This window comes from Trichosurus vulpecula, chromosome 6 (genome assembly GCF_011100635.1).
Source record: "Trichosurus vulpecula isolate mTriVul1 chromosome 6, mTriVul1.pri, whole genome shotgun sequence".
NCBI classification, from domain to species: domain Eukaryota; kingdom Metazoa; phylum Chordata; class Mammalia; order Diprotodontia; family Phalangeridae; genus Trichosurus; species Trichosurus vulpecula.
In genome coordinates, this window is record NC_050578.1 from 270,878,873 (window position 1) to 270,899,135 (window position 20,263).

General features: G+C 44.7%; 1 protein-coding gene across 1 annotated transcript in view; it reads right to left on the reverse strand.

Moving 5' to 3' along the window:
• Positions 1–20,263, reverse strand: part of SLC15A3 (solute carrier family 15 member 3) — a 21,585-nt gene extending 1,322 nt beyond the window's left edge. Inside the window, exons 1-6 of the mRNA XM_036764469.1 lie at positions 19,588–20,263; positions 13,403–13,689; positions 11,519–11,663; positions 3,839–3,955; positions 2,016–2,184; positions 898–1,056 (exon numbers count right to left, since the gene is read on the reverse strand). Coding sequence (XP_036620364.1) covers positions 898–1,056; positions 2,016–2,184; positions 3,839–3,955; positions 11,519–11,663; positions 13,403–13,689; positions 19,588–20,139 — 1,429 coding nt within the window. The 5' untranslated portion in view covers positions 20,140–20,263. The remainder of the gene's footprint in view (positions 1–897; positions 1,057–2,015; positions 2,185–3,838; positions 3,956–11,518; positions 11,664–13,402; positions 13,690–19,587) is intronic.

The window sequence follows — 20,263 nt, forward strand, 5'->3', positions numbered from 1 at the left end:
CATATTTCAGGGTCAGAGCAGAGCAGAGACCTGGGTTGATGAGCCTTGGAGGACAGCCTGGTTTGGTTCTGTTCTAGAGAAGGTCCAGACTTCTGCACTTCCCTAACTGACTGAGCTAAGAATGGGACCAGCTTATGTTGGGGCTACAGAGGGTGCAGGTAAAGACTTTGGCTCTGGCCCTGTATGAGGACATTCTCCTTGTTGGACCCAGGGAAGCATGATAGCTTCGCCTGGTGCCTACAGGGCACTTCTGGACCAACACTGACCTGGTCCTGGCTTTGCCCATTATCACAGACTCAGATACCCACGCCTTACAGAATTTCCCTGTGACCATCCCTGCTTGTTTCCAGGTGGCAACCTCAGATTTCTTTCTACATTTCTGCAAGCTTCTGCCCAAGACCAAAAGCAACGGGCAGAAGTGCCCGAGGAGCAGATTATAGCTTGGCACATGGCAAAACTGCCTAACAGAACTATCCCCGGGTGGAATTCGCCTTGAGAGGTGGTAAATTTCCTCTCCTTGAAGGTCTGTAGGTGGCAGCTGGAGGAGTAATTGTTGGCCAAATTGGAGGTGGGATTTGGCCCTCTCTGTAAGGTCACTTCCAATTTTGAGATTGGTGGTTCTTTCTTTGAGAAAGCAGGGGATCCAGGGAGAGCCCCTTTTTCTGCATTGGGGTGGAAAAAGCTTCTTAAGTTTCTGGGCCTCTGGCTTCATAATTAGCAATCTCCAGGTGGGGAGCCTTTCTGACTGAACTTCTAGATACACACTGAGTCATCCAGCTACATTCAATCAAGATGGCACCCACCATCCAACCATCCCTCCTTCAATACCCATGCGCAGACCCCTGTTAGGCTTCTGGCCTTGTGTGGGGAAGGAGTTAAGGAGGATCACTGTGGTACCTGGGATGCTGGCAAAGATCTCGCTGATGCCAATGAGGAGATACTGAGGGATCTGCCACCAGATATACATAGGCGCGGCAAAGTACACATCTTGTCCAATTTGCTGAGCCACCGTCTCATTGTGGTGAATGTATTGGAGCCTCTTGGTCTCTAGTATGCCTGTTGGGGAGTCATCAGGGTTGAGAAACTCAGGACTACTGTGGGCTACAGCCTCACAGCCTCATCTACAATACTAATTTACCCACCAGTGGACACAACCCTACAGCACAGGACTGCCCCAGTAGTCAAGGGACAGTGCCCATGCACTGATAGCATTCTGGGGAGAGTGTAGTATAAGGGAAAAGCCCCTTGACTGGCGATCAGGACACCTGGGTTTGAGACCCAACTTTGTCATCCTTGTGTTTGACCCTGCTTTATCATTGACCTGCTTTGGCTTCAGGTTTCTGCTCTGTGAAAGAAGGGGTTGAGTTAGATGCCTCAGAAGGACCCTCCCAGATTTCCCATTCTATGTTCTAAGGTACCTTTCCAACTCTGATATTCCATGTTCTAAGGTTCCTTCCAACTGTGACATTCCATGTTCTAAGGTACCCTCCCAGCTCTGACATTCTACATGCTAATGTTCTTTCCAACTCTGACATTCTATGTTCCAAAGTCCCTTCTAACTGCAGCGTGCTATCTTATATGTCCTAAAATGTGTCACCCTTCACTGACATTCTATATTTTAGGGCCCAATGGCTTCTATGACATCCTGTATTCCAAGTTCTGAGGTCCCTCTCAGCTCTGACATGCTCTGTTCCATGTTCTATGGTCCTTTCTAGGTCTGAAATTCTATGGCTCATCATCTAAACTCCTATTCAGCTCTGGCACTCTATGCCCCATGTTCTAAGGCCCCACTTAGTTCTGGCATAATGTGCTCTGGTACGAGGATTAGCAGCTTCATCTTTCCTACCGTGGTGTGTCTGATTTAGCCTTAGGGCCTGCATCACTGGTACAAAACAACCTTAATCTCTGCCTATGATGGCCAGATCCAATCTCAGCTCCCCCACACTACACTGTGGGCTGTCGGGCTGCCCTCCCCTATGCCCAGTAGGGCCCCCGCCCCCCATTCCCAGAATGACCTGCAACAATGACGGAGGTAAAACCAAAGAACATGCCCAGAGCCATCTTCTTGAGGGGTGAGGGAAGCAGCTTCCGCCGCTGCAGGAACGGATCGAGGACGTGGTCCTTCAGGGGGACCAGAATCAGCACCATGACCACGTTGGCCAAAAGGAGCCAGGCTTCCGGAAACTGGGAGGGGAGGGAACCAGATCAGGACCTATCATGATGCCTGAGAAGCAGAGGGTGGGAGGGGGGACTGGGTCAGGGTCAGTGCATGTGCTGATGGGGTGTCCCCAGGTATCTGGGACAGAGGAGGAGAGCCTGGGGATACTCTTAACCGGTTGTTGACCAGACTAGACATACCAGCTCAGGTTACCAGTTAGGTGAGATTCAGGATGCCCTGACCCAGTAAAGGACCCCCACCTCCCAGAAACCATAGGTCAGAGAGGTGGGGGAAAAGGCAGAAATAAGTGGGTAGCTGAGTAGATGCTTCCTAGGAGCCTCAGGGTCCAGCCAGGAGCTAAGGCTCACTCTAGCTCCATATCTTCCCTGTGGCCCAGTAAAGGCCTCTGTTCACAGAATGTATGGAATAAATTCAGGGGGGAAGTGGGGCTTTAATTGGAAAGAAAGCTGGATTTGGAATCAAGAGACCTGAGTCTGTCCTGGTCCACACACTTAGCAGCCGTATGAACTTTTACTTGGCCTCTCTGGGCTGCTCGTTTCCTCACAGGCAAAATGGGGCTATTTGTGTTCCCTACAGGTTGGCAGGAGGAAGGGCTTTGTAACCAGAGCACTGGAGAAAGGGGAGATGTTCCTATGAATTGAACTGAATGAACATCTCTGAGCATCCTTGACAGGACAAATGAGCTGGGCATGCTGGGATCTCAGTTCTCAAACTGGTCTGAGGACCCCTTTATACTCTTCAAAGTGTCTGCAGACCCCCTTCAAAGTGCTTTGGCGTATGTGAGTTCTATCTGCCAATATTAGGAATAAAACACCTTAGCATTATTATGAAAATAATTTTGACCTTGAGGACCCCCTGACAGGGTCTTAGGGACCCTCAGGAGACCCTCTCCCCAACCACAGTTTGAGACTGGCTGGACCAACTGGTCTCTGAGGCCTCTTAATTTGAGCATTCTGTGTTCTTGTTTCTAATGGCTGTGGATGCTCTGGCATTCTGTGTTCTAACGTCCCTCCCAACACTAACATTCCGAAAGCCTCTTTCAGCTCCAATATTCCATTTTGGAATATTTCCAAGGTTCTGTCTATCTGGTGCCGACATTCTGTGTTCCATGATTCCTTCCAGATTTGACGTTCCACATTCTAAGGCCCTTCCAGCTCTGACATTCTCTGTTCTAAGGGCCTCCTGGCTCAGATACTCTGTGTTTCTCAAGGGAGTTCCAGTCCTATTTTCTGAGGTTTCTCCTGGCTCTGACAACCCATTTTCTGTTTTCCAAGGTTCCTGCTAGTTCTGATGTTCTAGGTTCCTCCTAGCTCTAATTCCCACAAACCCATAATTCTTCAATTGACCCTGGTCAATAGGAAGTCCATTCTACAGATGAGGAAACTGATGCTGAAAGAATGGAAGCAGCCTAGCCTAGGTCCCACAGCTAATAAGTGTCAGACCCAGTTCTGCTACCTCTCCATCCCCATCCCCCACCCCTGCACACTGGCCCTCGTGCGGAATTACAGGAATTGACCCAGGCTATCTATTGACCAAGACTCACTTCCTGTCTCCCAGAAGCCTTAGGGAGCTGGCAATGGGTCGGGGCAAGGCTGTTTTGGCTCCTGGTTTTGGCAGGGAGGAGGAGGATCAGATGGAAAGGATGAGACTTTGCCTCACCCTATAGCTGCTGCTGTCCTGGGAAAGCTTGTTGCTGTTGTTGCCATTGTCCAAGTGGGTCTGGAAAATATGTGGGATTTGGAGGTGCAAGCCCTGGAGGACGTAGGTGGACTGCATCTGGGGTACAGACAGAGACAGAGGACAGAGTCAGGGTCACAGATTTCCCCAGATTCCTGAAGAGTCTCCCAGAATTCTCCTGGATGCTCCCAACTCTTAGGTAAAATGCTGCCTTCCCCTCTTCCATTTAGTCCCTGTCTGCCTCAAGTTACTAAGGAACAGAGTGGGTGACATTTCTAGCATCGGCGGGGAGGTGGGACTTTCCCAGGGTCCCTTTTCCTAGAATTGAGCTATCCCAACACAGTGCCTTCCATGTCGTCTGTGGCATTGTCCAGACCTACACTGAAGGGAACGCCCAATAAGAAAATCTGCCCTGCTGCTTATGGTCTTAGAGAGTGGCCTGGTTCAGGTCTTCCTGTCCATGGCCAGCTTTCAACCTACTCCTGCCAGACTGACTTCCCAAGCACTTAGAGTGTTGGATTGGATTGAATTGAGGGGAAAGCCACTTAAAAAAATAACAAGCATTTATTAAGTTCCTACCATATGCCAAACACTGAGGCACAGGGGATAGAAAGACAAAAGGAAAATGAAACGGTTCTTTATCTCAAAGAGCTTAGATATATTCTATGGGGATACAATATGTCCACTATACAAGTATATACAGAATAAATACAATACAAAATAAATTCGCAGTATTTTGATTTCAAGCTTGATGGTTTAGACTGAACACAGTGCCTGGCACATTAAGTAGGGGCTTAATAAATGCTGGTTGTCTTCATGAGACTTAGACACTAGTCCAACCCTCTTTTTTCCCTGTGAGAAGCCTGAGACCCAGAAAGGGAAACAGACTTACTTAGTCACACAGGTAAGTAGGATTTTAATCTACAAAGGATTTGAATAAGTAGAATCAGGATTTGAACCCAAGTTCTCTGTCTTCAAATTAGCGGTTTTATTTGAACTTCCCATGGGTCCAGCTGACCCAAGTGGGGCAGACCTTCATTTCAGGCAGAATCTGTTGTGCTTTGCATCTGTCCCCTCTTCTACACTCCTCTTCTAGACGGCCTCACCACCTTTGCTTTGTTCCCACCTGCCTTTCCCTGCTGTCATCACTCATTGATCTTGGAACCAAGACCAAATCAGTTACAATGCTCCTAGAAGGAATGCTTCAATCTCCAATCCAATGGCCCCACTCACCATTCCGATAACATAGATTGCCCCTTCCTCTCTGGCTACTTCTCTCCTATGTGTGTGTTCTTTAGGGCTGTCTTTGCTTTTGTATTTGCCTAGCATATAGTAAGTACTTAAGAAAGGCTCTGTTTAAGACCAAAGTGGATAGCAGAATGGATTAAAAACCAGAATCCAACAATAAGTTGTTTACAAGAAACATGCTTGAAACAGACACACACACACACACACAGAGTAAATGTAAAAGGCTGGAGCAGAATCTAGTGATGCTTCAGCTGAAGTAAAAAAAAAAAGCAGGGGTAGTAATCGTGATCTCAGACAAGCAAAAGCAAAAATAGACCTAATTAAAAAAGAGAAGCTGGGAAAGGTCATTTTGCTAAAAGGTACCATAGAAAATGAAGTAATATCAGTTATAAATATATATGCACCAAATGCTAAAGCATCTGAATTCTTAAAGGAAAACTCGAATTACAGGAGGAAATAGTAAAACTATACCAGTGGAGGACCTCAACTTCCCCCCTGTCAGAACTAGATAAATCTAAAAATCAAATAAATAAGAAAGAAGTTAAGGAGATGAATAGAATTCTAGAAAAGTTGGATATAATAGGCCTCTGGAGAAAACTGAATGAGAATAGAAAGGAGTATATATAGGCAACTAGTTGGCACAGTGAATAGAGTACCAGGCCTAGAGTCAGGAAGACTCATCTTCCTGAGTTCAAATCTGGCCTCACATACTTCCTAGCTGTATGACCCTGGCAAGTCATTTAACCTATTTGCCTCAGTTTCCTCATCTGCAAAATGAGCTGGAGAAGGAAATGGCAAGCCCTTCCAGTATCTATGCCAAGAAGACCCCAAATGGGGTCATGAAGAGTCACACATGACTGAAAAAAACTGAACAACAAGAAAGAAAGGAGTATACCTTTTTCTCTACTGTTCATGGCACCTTCACACAAACTGACTACGTATTAAGGTATAAAAACCTCACAACCAAATGCAGAAAAATAGAAATATTAAACACATCCTTTTCATACCACAATGCAATGAATTATATTTAATAAAAGGCCATGGAAACATAGATTAAAAATAATTGAAAACTAGATAATCTAATCCTGAAGAATGAGTGGGTCAAAGAACAAATCATAGAAACAATCAATAATTTCATTAAAGAGAAAGACAACAATGAGACAACATACCAAAATTTATGGGATGCAGCCAAAGCAATACTTAGGAGAAAATTTATATCTCTAAATGTTTATATCAATAAAATAGAAAAAGAGCAGATCAATGAATTGTGCATATTTTAGAAAAAAAATCAAATTAAAATCCTCAATTAACCACCAAAATTGAAGTCCTGAAAATCAAAGGATTAATAAAATTGAAAGTAAGAAAACTGTTGAACTAATAAATCAAACTAGGAGCTGGTTTTATGAAAAAAAAAACCAATAAAACAAATAAACCATTGGTTAATTTGATTAAGAAAAGAAAGAAGAAAACCAAAATATTTTAAATTCATAACCAATGAAGATGAAATTAAAGCAATGATTAAGAACTTTTTCACCCAATTATATGTCAATAAATCTGACAACCAAAGGGAAACGGATGATATTTATGAAAATATAAATTGCCCATAATAATAGAGGAATAAATAGAATACTTAAATAAATTTGTTTTAGAAAAAGAAATTAAACAAACCATCAATGAGCCCCCCCCCCAAGAAAACGTCCCCAGAACCAGATGGATTCACTAACAAATTCTACTAAACATTTAGAGAACAATTAATTTCAATACTATATAAATGATTTGGTGAAATAGGCAAAGGAATCCTACTAAATTCTTTTAAGACACAAATATGATGCTGATTCTTAAACTAGGAACAGCAAAAACAGAGAAAGAAAACCATAGAACAATTTCCCTAATGAATATTGATACAAAAATTTTACATAAAATACTAGCAAGGAGATTGCAGCAATATATCAGAAGAAACATACACTATGACCAAGTGGGATTTATATCAGGAATGTAGGGCTAGTTCAATATTAGCAAAACTATCAGCATAATTGACCACATCAGTCATGACCATATCAACAAAAACAACAAAAATCATGATTATCTCACTAGATGCAGAAAAAGCTTTTGACAAAATACTGCACCCATTCCTATTAAAAACACTAGAATGCATCGGAATAAATGGAGCTTTCCTTAAAATGATGAGTAATATCTATCTGAAACCATCAGCAAGCATTATATGTAATGGGGATAAGCGAGAAGCCTTCCCAATAAGATCAGAGGTGAAGAAAGAATGCCCATTATCGCCATTATTATTCATTATTGTTCTAGAAATGGTAGTTGTAGCAATAAAAGAAGAAAAAGAAATTGAAGAAAATAGAATAGGTAATGAGGAAGCAAAGCTATCATTCTTTGCAGATTATATAATGATACACTTAGAGAATCTTATAGAATCAACTAAAAAAGCTACAGGAAACAGCAACTTCAGCAAAGTTGTCGAATATAAAATAAGCCTACATATACAGTTATCCCTTCCATATCATAGGAGTTAGGGACACAGTGTCTCCATAATATGGGAAATCTGTGTAAAATTTTATGCCCTCTTTCATATCAGAGAAGAAGTCTGAATGCCTTATTTTTCTTTTATGGGGTATTTATAATACCTTGTTGTAAAACTTGGGTTGATATTATATAATACCATACATGTATTTTATGCATTTCTGAGTTTCTAAACGTTTTCTGTGTCATCTGCTGGCCTTCACATGTCATCTGTGGCTTCCAGAAAACTCTCCCCAAATTCCCGTTTAATTGCTTTTGCTCACCCACAATATATTGAAATGATGGGGAAAGGCACGATGTGGAAAGGATAACTGTATTACCAACAAAGTCTGGCACCAAGAGATAGAAAGAGAAATTTCATTTAAAATAGCAGTAGACAACATAAAATACTAGGGAGTCTATCTGCCAAGACAAACTCAGGAACTATATGAACACAATTAGAGAACACCTTTCACACAAATAATGTAAGATCTAAAAAAATTGGAGAAATATTACTTGCTCATGGACAGGCTGAGCCATATTAAAAAATGACAATCCTACTTAAATTAATTTGCTTATTCATTGCCATACTAATCTAACTACCAAAAATTATTTTATGGAGCTAGAAAAAAGTTTATCTGGAAGAAGAAAAGGTCAATATCAAGGGAATTAATGAAAAAAATGTGAAGAAATGTGGCCTAACTGTACCAGATCTCAAACTGTATTACAAAGCTGTAATCATCAAAACAATTTGGTACTGGCTAAGAAATAGAATGGTGGATCAATGGAATAGATTAGGTATACAATACACAGTAGCAAGTGACAATAGTAATCTAGTGTTTGACAAACCCAAAGATCCAAGATTTTGGGACAAGAAATCACTATTTGACAAAAGTTGCTGGGAAAACTGGAAAGCAGTTTGGCAAAAACTAGGTATAGACCAACATCTCACACTGTATACCAAGATAAGGTCAAAATGAGTACATGATTTAGACACAAAGGATGATGTCATAAGCAAATTAGGAGGACATGGAATTTAACTGTCAGATTTATGTATGACAAAACAAGAGATAGAGAACATAACAGGATGTGAAACTGATAATTCTGATTATATCAAATTAAAAAGTTTTTGCACAAACAAAACCAATGCAGCAAAGATTATAAGAAAAGCAGGAAACTGGGGAAGTTTTTTTTACAGCAGGTTTCTCTGATAAAGACCTCATATCTCAAATATATAGAGAACTGAGACAGATTTATAAGAATGTGAGTCATTCTCTAATTGACAAATGGTCAAAGAATATGAACAGGCAGTTTTCAGAGGTAGAAATCAAAGCTATTTATAGAGTCATATGGAAATCTAAATCCCCATTGATTAGAGAAATGCAAATTAAAACAACCCTGAGGTATCACCTCAAACCTATCAGATTGGCTAATGTGACAGAAAAGAAAAATGAGAAATGCTGGAAGGAACGTGTAAAAATAGGAATGCTAGTACACTGTTGGTGTTGTGAACTGATCCAGCCACTCTGAAGAGCAATGTGGAACTATGCCCAAAGGGCTATAAAACTGTGTGTATCCTTTGATCCAGTAATACCACTAATAGGTCTGTACCCCAAAGAGATCAAAGAAAAAGGAGAAGGACCAATATGTTCAAAAATATCTATAGCAGCTCCTTTTGTGGTGGCTAAGAATTGGAAATTGAGGGGATGCCCATCAACCGGGGAATGGCTGAACAAGTTGTGGCATATGATTGTGATGGAATAATTGTGTGAAATTATGAGTAGGATGGTTTTTAGAAAAACCTGGGAAGACTTACATGAATTGATGCAAAGTAAAATGAGAAGAAACAGGAGAACATTGTACACAGTAGCAGCAATAGCATATGATGATCAGCTATGAATGACAGCTCTTCTCAGCAATACAATGATTCAAGACAATTCAGAAGGACTCTGGATAAAAAATGCTATCCACCCCAAGGGAAAGAACTGATGCAGTCTGAATGCAGATTGAAGCAGACTTTTTAAACTTTCTTTATTATTTTTGGGGTTTGTTTCTTTATTTGTTTATTTATTTGTATTTGTTATTTATTTGCTTTTTCTTTTGAAGCATACCATAGCTAATATGGAAAGTTTTGCATGACTGCACATGTATAATTGACACCAAATTGTCTGCCTTCTCAAGGAATGGGAGAGGGGGTCCCATAGTGAGAGAATTTGCAACTCAAAATTTTTAAAAACAAATGCCATTGGGCTATGGAGCAGAAAGAGCACTGTGAGAGAAGTCTGGGGTCCTGAGTCTCTTTCCAGTTCTGCCTCCAACTTGCTTCATGAGTTTGCCTCAGTTTCCTCATCTGTAAAATGAGCTGGAGAAAGTCTCTGTGCCTTTGTCTCCTAATCTCAGGGATTCATGTGGTGCTGGAAGAGATCACCAATCTAACCCTTTCATTTTATAGAGAAGAAACCTAAGGGAGAGAGAAGTCTGCATCAGAGGGCCCCAGAGATCGGTGCTTCATCCTATGCCATTTGTCATGTTTATCCATGACTTGGATGAAGACATTGAGGGCATAGCCATTAAACTGGGAGATGGTTCAAAGCAGGCAGGAACAGCTTATACACTGAATGACAGAATGTGTATACAAACAGATCTTGACATGCTAGGAGATTAGGCTGAATCAAATATGAAACAAGTCTATAGGAATAAACGTAAAGGCTCACATTTGTTCAAACATCGACTTTTCAGGTAGGAGGTAGAAAATGTATGGCTAGACAATAGCTCCTGTGAAAAAGATCTGGGGGTTTTAGTGAGCCACAAGTTCAAAATGAGTCAGTGGTAAAATATGGCAGCCAAAACAGAAAAAAAGAGGTGACCATCCCACTAAACCAGGCTGTCATCAGACTCCATCTAGAGCATTTGTAGTCTTTAGCTTTGGGCAACATGTTTTAGGAAAAAACATTGCTGAGGTGATGAGTATCCAGAGGAGAGCCACGGGCGTGGTGAAGGGCCTTGAGTCCAAATCACATGAGAATTGGTTGAAGGAAGTTGGAGGAAGAGAAGAGGTGGGGAACAGGATGGCCATCCTCAAGTATTTGAAGGTCTGTCATGTATGGGGAGATTAGGCTTGTTCCATTGCTCTGAGGGAAGTAATGGGTAGAAGGAGCAGAGGGCAAATCTGGCCTGACATCAGGAAAACCTTCTCAATGATCACAGCTGTCCAGAAATGGAGTGGACAGCTTTCTTGGGAGCTAGTGAGATTTCCTTCCACTGGAAAGCCAAGAACGAATGATCTCTTGTCAAGGATGTTAAAAGGTGGATTTTTTTTCAGGCATAAATTGGACTAGGTGCCCCCTAAAGCCAGTTTGTAGCAGAGCCTTGGCTCTCAAAAAGAACATTATATATGCCCTACCCCTCATCATGGCACAGTACACAGAGCACAGAGTCAGGAGTCAGGAAGACTCATGTTCCTGAGTTCAAATCCAGCCTCAGATACTTACTACCTGTGTGACTCTGGGCAAGTCACTTAACTTTGTTTGCCTCAGCATCCTCATGAGCTGGAGAAGGAAATGGCAAACCACTAAGGGTGTCTTTGCCAACAAAGCAAGAAACAACTGAAAACGACTGAACAACAATAACCCCTCCCCCAATCATGGGATTTTTGTAAGGATTAAACAAGAGCCTGGAGATGAAAGTGTTTTGTTGGCATACAGTGATTCGTGAAGAGTAAGGATTTGTTAGTCAACATCTGCACCAGACATTTCAGACCTTCTAGGGAACTGCCTGGCATCTCCCATTCCTATTCTGCACCTATGCCTAGATTCCATCTTGAAAGCTGGCCCTCAGGGGCAACACAGGTACTGAACTCTCTGGCTGAGGAGGAAGAGGGTGAGGGACACTCACCTGGAAATACACCATCCAGTAAGGTACCAGTGTCAACATCACTGGCAAGATCCTCATCAGCACCCAGAAGTTAGCGACATCTTCATGGTGGGAAGCACCCCATAGTGACCGCCTGCCAGGCAGTTCATCTGCATCTTGCGAGGATCTACAAGGGGAGCAGTGTGCAGACAGCAGCCAATGTAGTTATCATCTCTGTCTTTATCACCCCCTCCACAACCTCAACCTCAGCATTCATTCATTCATTCAACAAACATTTACTAAATGTCTACAGTGTTCCAGGCACTGTGCTAGGTGTGAAGGATTCAAAGATAAAAATAATATGATCTCTGGCCTGAAGAACTTACAGTCTATTGGAGGAACATATAAGTAAATACAAAATACATATAATTTTAGAGATGGGGTATCAATAGAGGGTATCAGAATGGGCCTTGTATTGGAGGTGGCACTAGATGAGCTTTGAAGGAATCTGGAGATCCTAAGAGGCAGAGATAAAGAGAGAGTGCATTCCTGGGATAGGAGGCAATTTGTACAAAGGTGTGGAGGTAAGAGATGAAATTTAATGTACGATCACCATCTTTTCTCCCGAATTTCATTCCCACGTGAGCGACTGCCTATTGGATATTTCTTCCTTGATGTCCTACTGGTACCTCAAACTCAACTTTTCCAAGACAGAATTCGTGATCTTTGCTCCCAAATCCACCTGCTGCCTACCCCTTCCTGAAGTTTCCTATTTCTATTGAGGATATCACTATCCTTGAGTCATCCAGGTTCCCAAGCCCAGCCATCTTCAATTCTTCATTCTCATCCCACATATCCAACCAGTCATCGATGTTGGCACTTCTACCTTCACCAACACCTCTCTTCTCTCTACCCACATAAGCATCACCCTTGTTCAGAACCTCATCATCTCTCAGCTGGATTATTGCGATGGCTTCCTTACTGCCTTGAGCCTCCCCTTTTTAACCTATTTTTCACATGACCATCAAATTAACTTTCAAATTTATCAATAAAATCCAGTGGTTTCCCATTGCCACTAGTATCAAGTACAAATTCCACTTTGAAGCCCTTCACAACCTGGCTCCAACCCACCATTCCACATTTGCATAGATTGCTCTCCTACTGTCTAACAAAAGTGACTTTCTCTCTGCTCCTCACACATGATTCCCCACCTTAGGTCTCTGTGCCTGTCCTCCAGGCCTAGAATGCATTCCTTCTTTACCTTTGTCTCTTAGAACTCTTAGTTTCCCTCAAAACTGTGCTCAATCACCACCTTCTACACACTGATTCCTCTCCACCCCACCCCCTGCCCTCAACCACTAGGGCTCACCCATGTCAATTTAAATTGATTTTGTGTCTATTTTTGTATACTTACATATGTATAATGGTTCCACCAGTACCAAAGGGACTCTGGATAGGCCCATGTTTCAGGGATATATTTAGACAGATAAGATATGGAACACTCCACTTCTGGTCTCCAAGGGAGACTATGAATGATGTATACATTGTTTTTGTCAGTAGAATATTTAGATGGCCCTTGAGATCTGAGACTGTTGCACTTTCTGTCTTTGTATTCCCAGAGTCTGGCACATAGTAGGTTCTTAATAAATGACTGATCAGCTGAGTCTTATCCTGATGTGTTACCTAACCTCTCTGGGCCTCAGTTTCCCTTCTGTCAAATGAAGGATTTGGATTAGAGGGCCTCAGAAGGACCTTCTGGCTCTCTATCCAGGATCCCATGAGTCACTTCTGCTCTCTGGGCCTCCCCTTCCACATCAGTCAAATGAAGGAAGTTTCAGTAGATGGTCTCAAAGCTCCCTTCCAGCTATAGTCCTGTGTTCCTTGACATCACCACTGTCATCATCACTGCCAGAATGATCACCTTACCTGACCAAACAGGGGCAGCACCGAGGACAGCACTTTTGGAGGGCAAGCTTCAGCACGGAAGATACCTGGCTGCCAGTGGGGGGCTTGGTGATGAAAGTAGGGCCTGCGCAGATGAAGACGGTCAGGGCAAGGCCGACACACACCACGGGGATGATGTAGCCCACCAGGAAACTTATATTCTGCTGGATGAAGGCCACCAGGAACAGGGACAGAACTGCCCCCAGGTTGATGCTCCAATAAAACCAGTTGAAAAAGCGTCGGGTGGCATCTCGGCCAAGGTCCATCACCTACCGGGGGCGAGGGAGGCAGATGTGAGGGGGTGGGAGCTCATAGGGCTCCAAGCCCCCATCTCCAGCTCCCAATGCATATTGCCCTGCTCCAGCCTGCCCTTCCAACCTTTGTTCCTTGTGCCACCAAGGCAGCATGACATTGTGGAGACTAGCAAAGTATTTATGCAGCATCTCCACGTCTGGCACCTGGAGTTGGGAAGACCTGAGTTCAAATCCTACCTCTGATACCGACTGTCTATGTACTGCATGTGAGCAAATCATTTAACCTCCTTCCTCATCCGCAAACCCTGGCTAAGAATCCCTGCAAGACCCCCCCCCTGCCCCCATAGGGTTGTGAATCTCCAAGGAGAGCGTGTAAGAAAGCCTCTACTTAATTGTTAGCCATTATAACAGCTACCACTTTGATAGCCCTCTCTACAAATATTATCTCCCTCAATCCCCACAATCACCCTAGGAGATAGGTCCTATGATAACCCCCGTTTCACAGATGAGGGAACTGAGGCTGAGAGAAGGTAAGCAATTTCCTCAGAGTCACAAATCTAGTACCTGTCTGAAGCAGGATTCACACTCAGGTCTTCTGGACTCTAGGTCAGGTACTCTATCTCCTGTGTCATCTATTATCTTAACACAACTACATGTAGGTACCTTCTTGTGCCAGAGAGGAGGGCATGGGCCCTCTCCCTTAGTTTGTATCAAACCAACTTCCTCTTGTGAGTATGCGATTGGGTTCAGCTGTTAATACCAACCTTCCTACAGTCTTTCTACTGCCCCACCCTTTCAGACTCTTGGCCAGCTCCCTCCATAAAGAATATGAATCCTTTTGCTCCCTGAGACTAGATTATGGGTACTCTGCTGCTGCTGAGAGCACATACACTTATTATACTGTAGCCTCTTGACCTACAGCAATCCAAGTGAAAGCATTGTCTTATCTCCATTTAACAGATGGGGAAACTGAGATCAGGAAGGAAAGTGACTGGCCCAGAGTCACACAGCTGATCACTGCTGGACCCAGGACTAGACCCCAGGGCTTCTGAACCCTAGCTTTGAGCTGTTTCTTCTACAACATATTCTCAGGATGTTTGGGCCATTGGGATGCTCAAGTCTGCTGACAAGGGAAGCACAGATGCACAGGACATGTATTGGCCTTGAAGTCCCAGCCACCCACACTCAAATTCTTCTTCACACTTGTCTGTGTGGCTTTTGTTACTTTGCTTCACTGCCCTGGCCCCTGTTATAAAATCGGTCTTTGGGCTTTCTACCTCAGAGGGTAGTTGGGAGAAACAGCACTGTGTAAGTCTAGTGGGGATGCCCAGAGAGGGCCCTGAGCTGCTGGACTGGTGTGCCTCCAAGGAGCTGGGGAAGCAAGCTCAGTTTCCATGGGGAGGGATGTAGGGTCTGTCTCAATGGAAAAACACTCATGCTTTGGGATCCTTGACTGCCCCTCATGACCAGAAGACTGCGTTGAAGATTATTGGCAAATGAGCCAGCATGAGCCACCCCCTCAATAGGCTATAAGAAGAAGAGGAGAAATAGATTCTGTTCTGGACAGATTCCCAACCTCCCCAAAGCCCAGGGCTGGTGGCAGCATGTGGCAATGGTGATCATCAACATATGCTTGCCTGGGTGAGCCCCAGACAGGTTCACTCCCACTCCATAAACATTCTGGCACCATAAAAATGGGACTTATCATCCTTCCAACCATTGGCTGTGGTCTGACTTCCTCAAATTTCATGCATCTGCAAAACTTGCTCCATGCCTCACTGGGCTATAAAATGAGGAAAAAGTTTTGTTAAACGTAAACAACTCTAGAAATGCTATTATTAACACTAGTTTTTGCATTAATACGTAAGCAAGTCCTTTCCTTCTCTGGGGCCCAGTTTCCCCATCTGCACAATGACAGGTTTGGCCTGGATAATCTTCAAGGTCCCTCCCAGCTCTAATTCCCCAAATCCCACCCTCCCTTTTCCTACTGGCTCTAGAGTTGGTCTCTAACTCAAGGCCAATACTGGCCACTACTGGCTACAGATTCATAACTCCTTAGAGATCTGGTTAAATTCTTGGGCTTGGTTTAGACTATGCTGGAACATCCAGTGCTAGACTGAAGATTGGACCCATCCAGAGCAAATCTAGCTAATACCTCTGGAATGACTTCAGTTCCAGACACTATTTTCAGAAAGACAGAAGAGAGTTGAGTTACCTGCAGAAGAGGGTGGCAGTAATGATTCAAGGTCTATAAAGACCTAGATAGATCAGAGAAGGAACCAAGAATATTTAGCCCAGAGAACAGAAAACTTGGAAGGGACATGGCTGCTGTCTTCGAGTATCTTGAAGGATTATCCTCTGGAAGAAGGATCAGCTTTGTTCTGTTTGGCCCCAGAAGGCAGAACCAGGAGTAATGGGGGGGGGGGGGGAAGGGTGGAAGGGGAGAGTGTGAAAAGAGGCAAATTTAGGCTGGATGTTAGGAAGAACTGCCTGATCCTCAGAGCTAGCCTAGAGTGCATTGGGTCGCCTTGGGAGATGGTGGATTCCTCTTTAAGTGAATGTGCTGCAAAAGAGTTGCTTGGTCAGGCACAGATTGGATTAGATGACCTCTGAGGTCTCCCTCACTTCAAGATTCTCTCCTGCCAGTTTCCAGTGCTGTGTGTGACACAGAATTGAAGAACATGTGTTTTGGGATGACTAAAGAGCCTTCTTTTGGAACCCTTAGTCCTGTGACAGTGGCAAGCGGTGACCACTGAGCCACCCACTCAGAAAATTTTAAAGGGAAAGAGAATTTCTGCTTTTGTTTTCTTGTTCTTTTGTCCACAAAGTAGGACTCTGTTTCTTTCCCCCTGCCCCTTCTCTCTCTGTCTCTCTCTCTCTGTGTCTCTCTCTCCCCCCCAACCCTGACTCTCCTTTCTATCTCTCTGTCTCTGTGTGTTTCTGTGTCTCTTTCCTTGTTTCTGTCTCACTCCATACCTCTTTTGACTTCTATCTCTTCTATCGCTCCCTCCTCTCTCTCTCTCTCTCTCTCTCTCTCTCTCTCTCTCTCTCTCTCTCTCTCACACACACACACACACACACACACACACACACCACTCACAAGGGAGAGGAGTGCCTATGGCCACTGCTCACATATGGTATCTAGAGCATATACTTGGCATCACATGTGAGCTAGGTGAGCCTAAGTGGAGATTCTAGAGGCCCTCAATGCCTCTTCCACTTTGTGTTTCTTTCCCTGAACATAGGTGACCAAACAGTGCTCCTGAGATGAACGTTTCCAGCCTGGGAGGCAATTTCTTGGGTTCAAGGAGCTCCTGGGTCCCTCATTCACTGCTGGACACATTGGGGGAGAGGCTTCCTGTAGCTACTACAATGTTCTTTAGAGGAGAAGATGGCCATCAATAGCCCTGGCCTGCCTTGCTAGAAGACATGGACCTCGAGAAACTTGGGCATTAACACTGAGATGAGATGAAGGCGAAATGCCCATTTACTAGTCTGGTTAAGTCTTCTATGTTTTAGTGTTTTAACTATCAGACTCCCAGAAAAGTATAGATTACTGTATAGGCATTATACGTTACCGTATTTTGTTTTACCAAATCATGTTTTGAGGCATCTAAGTGGCCCAGTGGATAGAGCATTGGGCATAGAGTCAGGAAGATCTGAGTTCAAAGGTGTCTGAGACCCTGGGCAAGTCATTTAACTTGTGTTCCTCAGTGTCCTCAACTGTAAAGTGGAGATAATAACAGTACCCGCCTCACAGGATTGTTGTGACGATCAGATGAGATGGTATTTATAAAGTGCTTACACAATGCCTGGCAAAAATAGACATTATATAAATGCTTATTCCTTTCCTCCCTCTTACGTCTTGGTCAGGGCATACTTAGGAATCTTTTGTCTTATAAGCAGTCTTGCATTTGTGGAAAAGTAGCTGTCCTATGACTGATCTATATTGTATATTGAGTATCCCTTCCCTCTCTTGAGGGGGAATCCTGGATGCAAGCCAAACCTCAGTGATTTTCCCCAGAGTTCTGGGGTAGGGGCTAAAGAGCCAGAGACTTCAAGAAAGAGGCAGATCTCTCTTGAGAGGTCAAGCTCCCCTAGGGCCAGACTGAGTTCTCCCTTCCCCCACCTTCCAGGAATGGGTCCATCATTACACTGACACAGATCAATGATTATTCCATTCAAAAGCTGGGGCCATATTTGCAACAGGTCTTGGGGCATATTGGTTTCACCTCTAAAATCCCTGCTCTGTTGAAGACTCCTCCCAGATATTCCTGAGCCAGGTTCAGGAGGGTGAGGGCCCTTTCCTTCTGTCCTGTTCTCATCTTAGAGATACATGTTGCTATTATCTAGTGTGTCATAGCCTAGTGGGTTTCCTGAGGCCCAGAGAGAGGGAGTGACTCATGCAGAGTTACAGAGCAAGGTACTAATGGCAGAGGAGGGAACCAGAGCTTGTAAGGTCTGATTGCTGGGGAAATCTCACCGGTTTTCCCCCTCCTGCTCTCGACTTAACAGAAGAGCTCTGGGAGTGCTGAGTGCCCTAGACCTGGGAAGCCAAGGCTTCAGAATTTGCATCTTCGTTCAACACCTCCTCCTTCCTGCCTTTGGCTTGGCTCCAGGAGCCTGACAAAGTGATTCTCACCACACTGACCTCAGATACAGCTCATCTCTGAGTGCAGTTATGATGTCTTCTCATATTCATCTCTCTCTCTCTGTCTATCTCTGTCTTTATCTCTCTGTATCACACAGTACACTTAGAAACTTGTAGACTGTCAGAGTGGGGAGGGTCCTCAGAGATGGGGGATACTTCAAAACCCAAAATATTAGGGCTAGAAGGACCTTAGCATGGAGGCTGTTTCATCTGGGAAGACCTTAGAATACAGCATGTCAGAACTAGGAGGGACCTTATAGCAAAATATTGGAGCTATAGGACCCCAGAATGTGGACTGCCTGAGCAGGGAGGACCTTAGAACCCAGAAGAAAGGAGACGGGAGGGAGCTGTAAGGACGGCCAGGCTACTGGAACCAAACCTAGCTCTCAAGCAACATCCCTTCAAAGAATCCCAGACCCTCAGAGCTGGAAGTGGCCTCCAAGACTATCCAATACAACTTGTGTCTGAACAAACATCTCTCTAAACATACCCAGCAAACAGGCATCTTCTGTTGGCCTGAAAGCCCCCATCAAGGGTAAGGGGGGACCTGCTGACCCCAGGCAGCCCATTTCCATTTTTGAACTGAGGAATTTCCAATGACTGAGAAATTTCCTCTTGACCTCAAGCCCAAGGTCATCTTGCTGAGACTTCCCCTCCTTGGGGTCCATGCAGAGTAAGTCTCACCCTTCTCTATAGGCCAGCCTGTGGAGTCCTTGAGGTCAACCCTCATGTCTCCCCTCTGCCCTCTCTTCTTCTAGTTAAACATCTTCAGTTCTATCAACTGACCCCATGTGGCTTCGTTGTCCTGGCTGCCCACCTCTGGACATTCCCATTTAGCGACTCCTCTGAAGCCCCACAAAGATGTCACAGAGAAGATCAATCACATTTTTTCCAGTGTGCTCCACTTCCTGTTTTTCTTTGGACCCCCAAGATGCGGGTGGGCGTGGGACTGCTACCAACTTGACATGGCTCTCTGATTCAGCCTTTTAACAAGTGTCTCTTGCCTCCTCCCATTCCACAGGGTGGTCTAAGCAACCCTAGCCCCAGAGGCTCTTGACATCACTAAGACCCAGCCACTGTCATCTTGGTCTCTCCCACAGGGTGGGCCAGGCCACTGGGCCTGGGAGCCCTGGGGGCACAGGTGACTCCTTCCACACCTCTTAGAAATGTTCAGTAATAGGCCATGGACCAAAAAGTTGGTCTCCTGCTTCAGGACCCTCCCTTCCCCCAACCCCCACCCTGACTCTTCACATTCTGCTTACCTGGTCAGCACCAAAAGATGTGAGATTGGCCTTGACTGAACTGATGCCCAGGGCCAGCAGCAGAAGGCCTCCATACATGGTTGGGGCACAGTAGGGGCTGGGAGACTCCCTTTGGCAGCCCTTGGCAGGGCAGGAGGGCTGGATGATGAAGGACGGCATCTCCCCACAGAAGGACCTCCGGCCATCAGGGAAGGCAGTAATGGGCAACAGGCAAGAGGCGACCAAATAGATAAGGAGGCTGGTGATGATGGTAGCGTAACGGCCCAGGTAGACGTCTGCCAGCCACCCCCCAATGGGGGACAGAAGGTAGGAAGCCCCTAAAAAGACCAGGGCAGCCCGAGACGCCTGTTCACCATCCCAGTTGAAGTTGAAGCTGTTGAGGTAGAGCACCAAGTTGGAGGAGATACCAAAGAAGGCGGCTCGTTCGAGCATCTCAGCCAGGAGCACAGCAATGCATGCGGCCCGCCGGCGTCCCTGGACCACTTGGCCACGGCTCCTCTGGGTGGGGCCCAGAAGGGGCCTCTGCTCCCCAGGCACTCCATCCCCATCCATAGCTCTCACTGACTCCTTTCTAGCCTTCCATCCTTCTGCCTCACCTTAAACACCTCGAACCAGCTTCTCTCTCTTCCCCTTCTTCCCTCTTCTTCCCACTCTTCCTTCGTCCTTCTCTTCAACT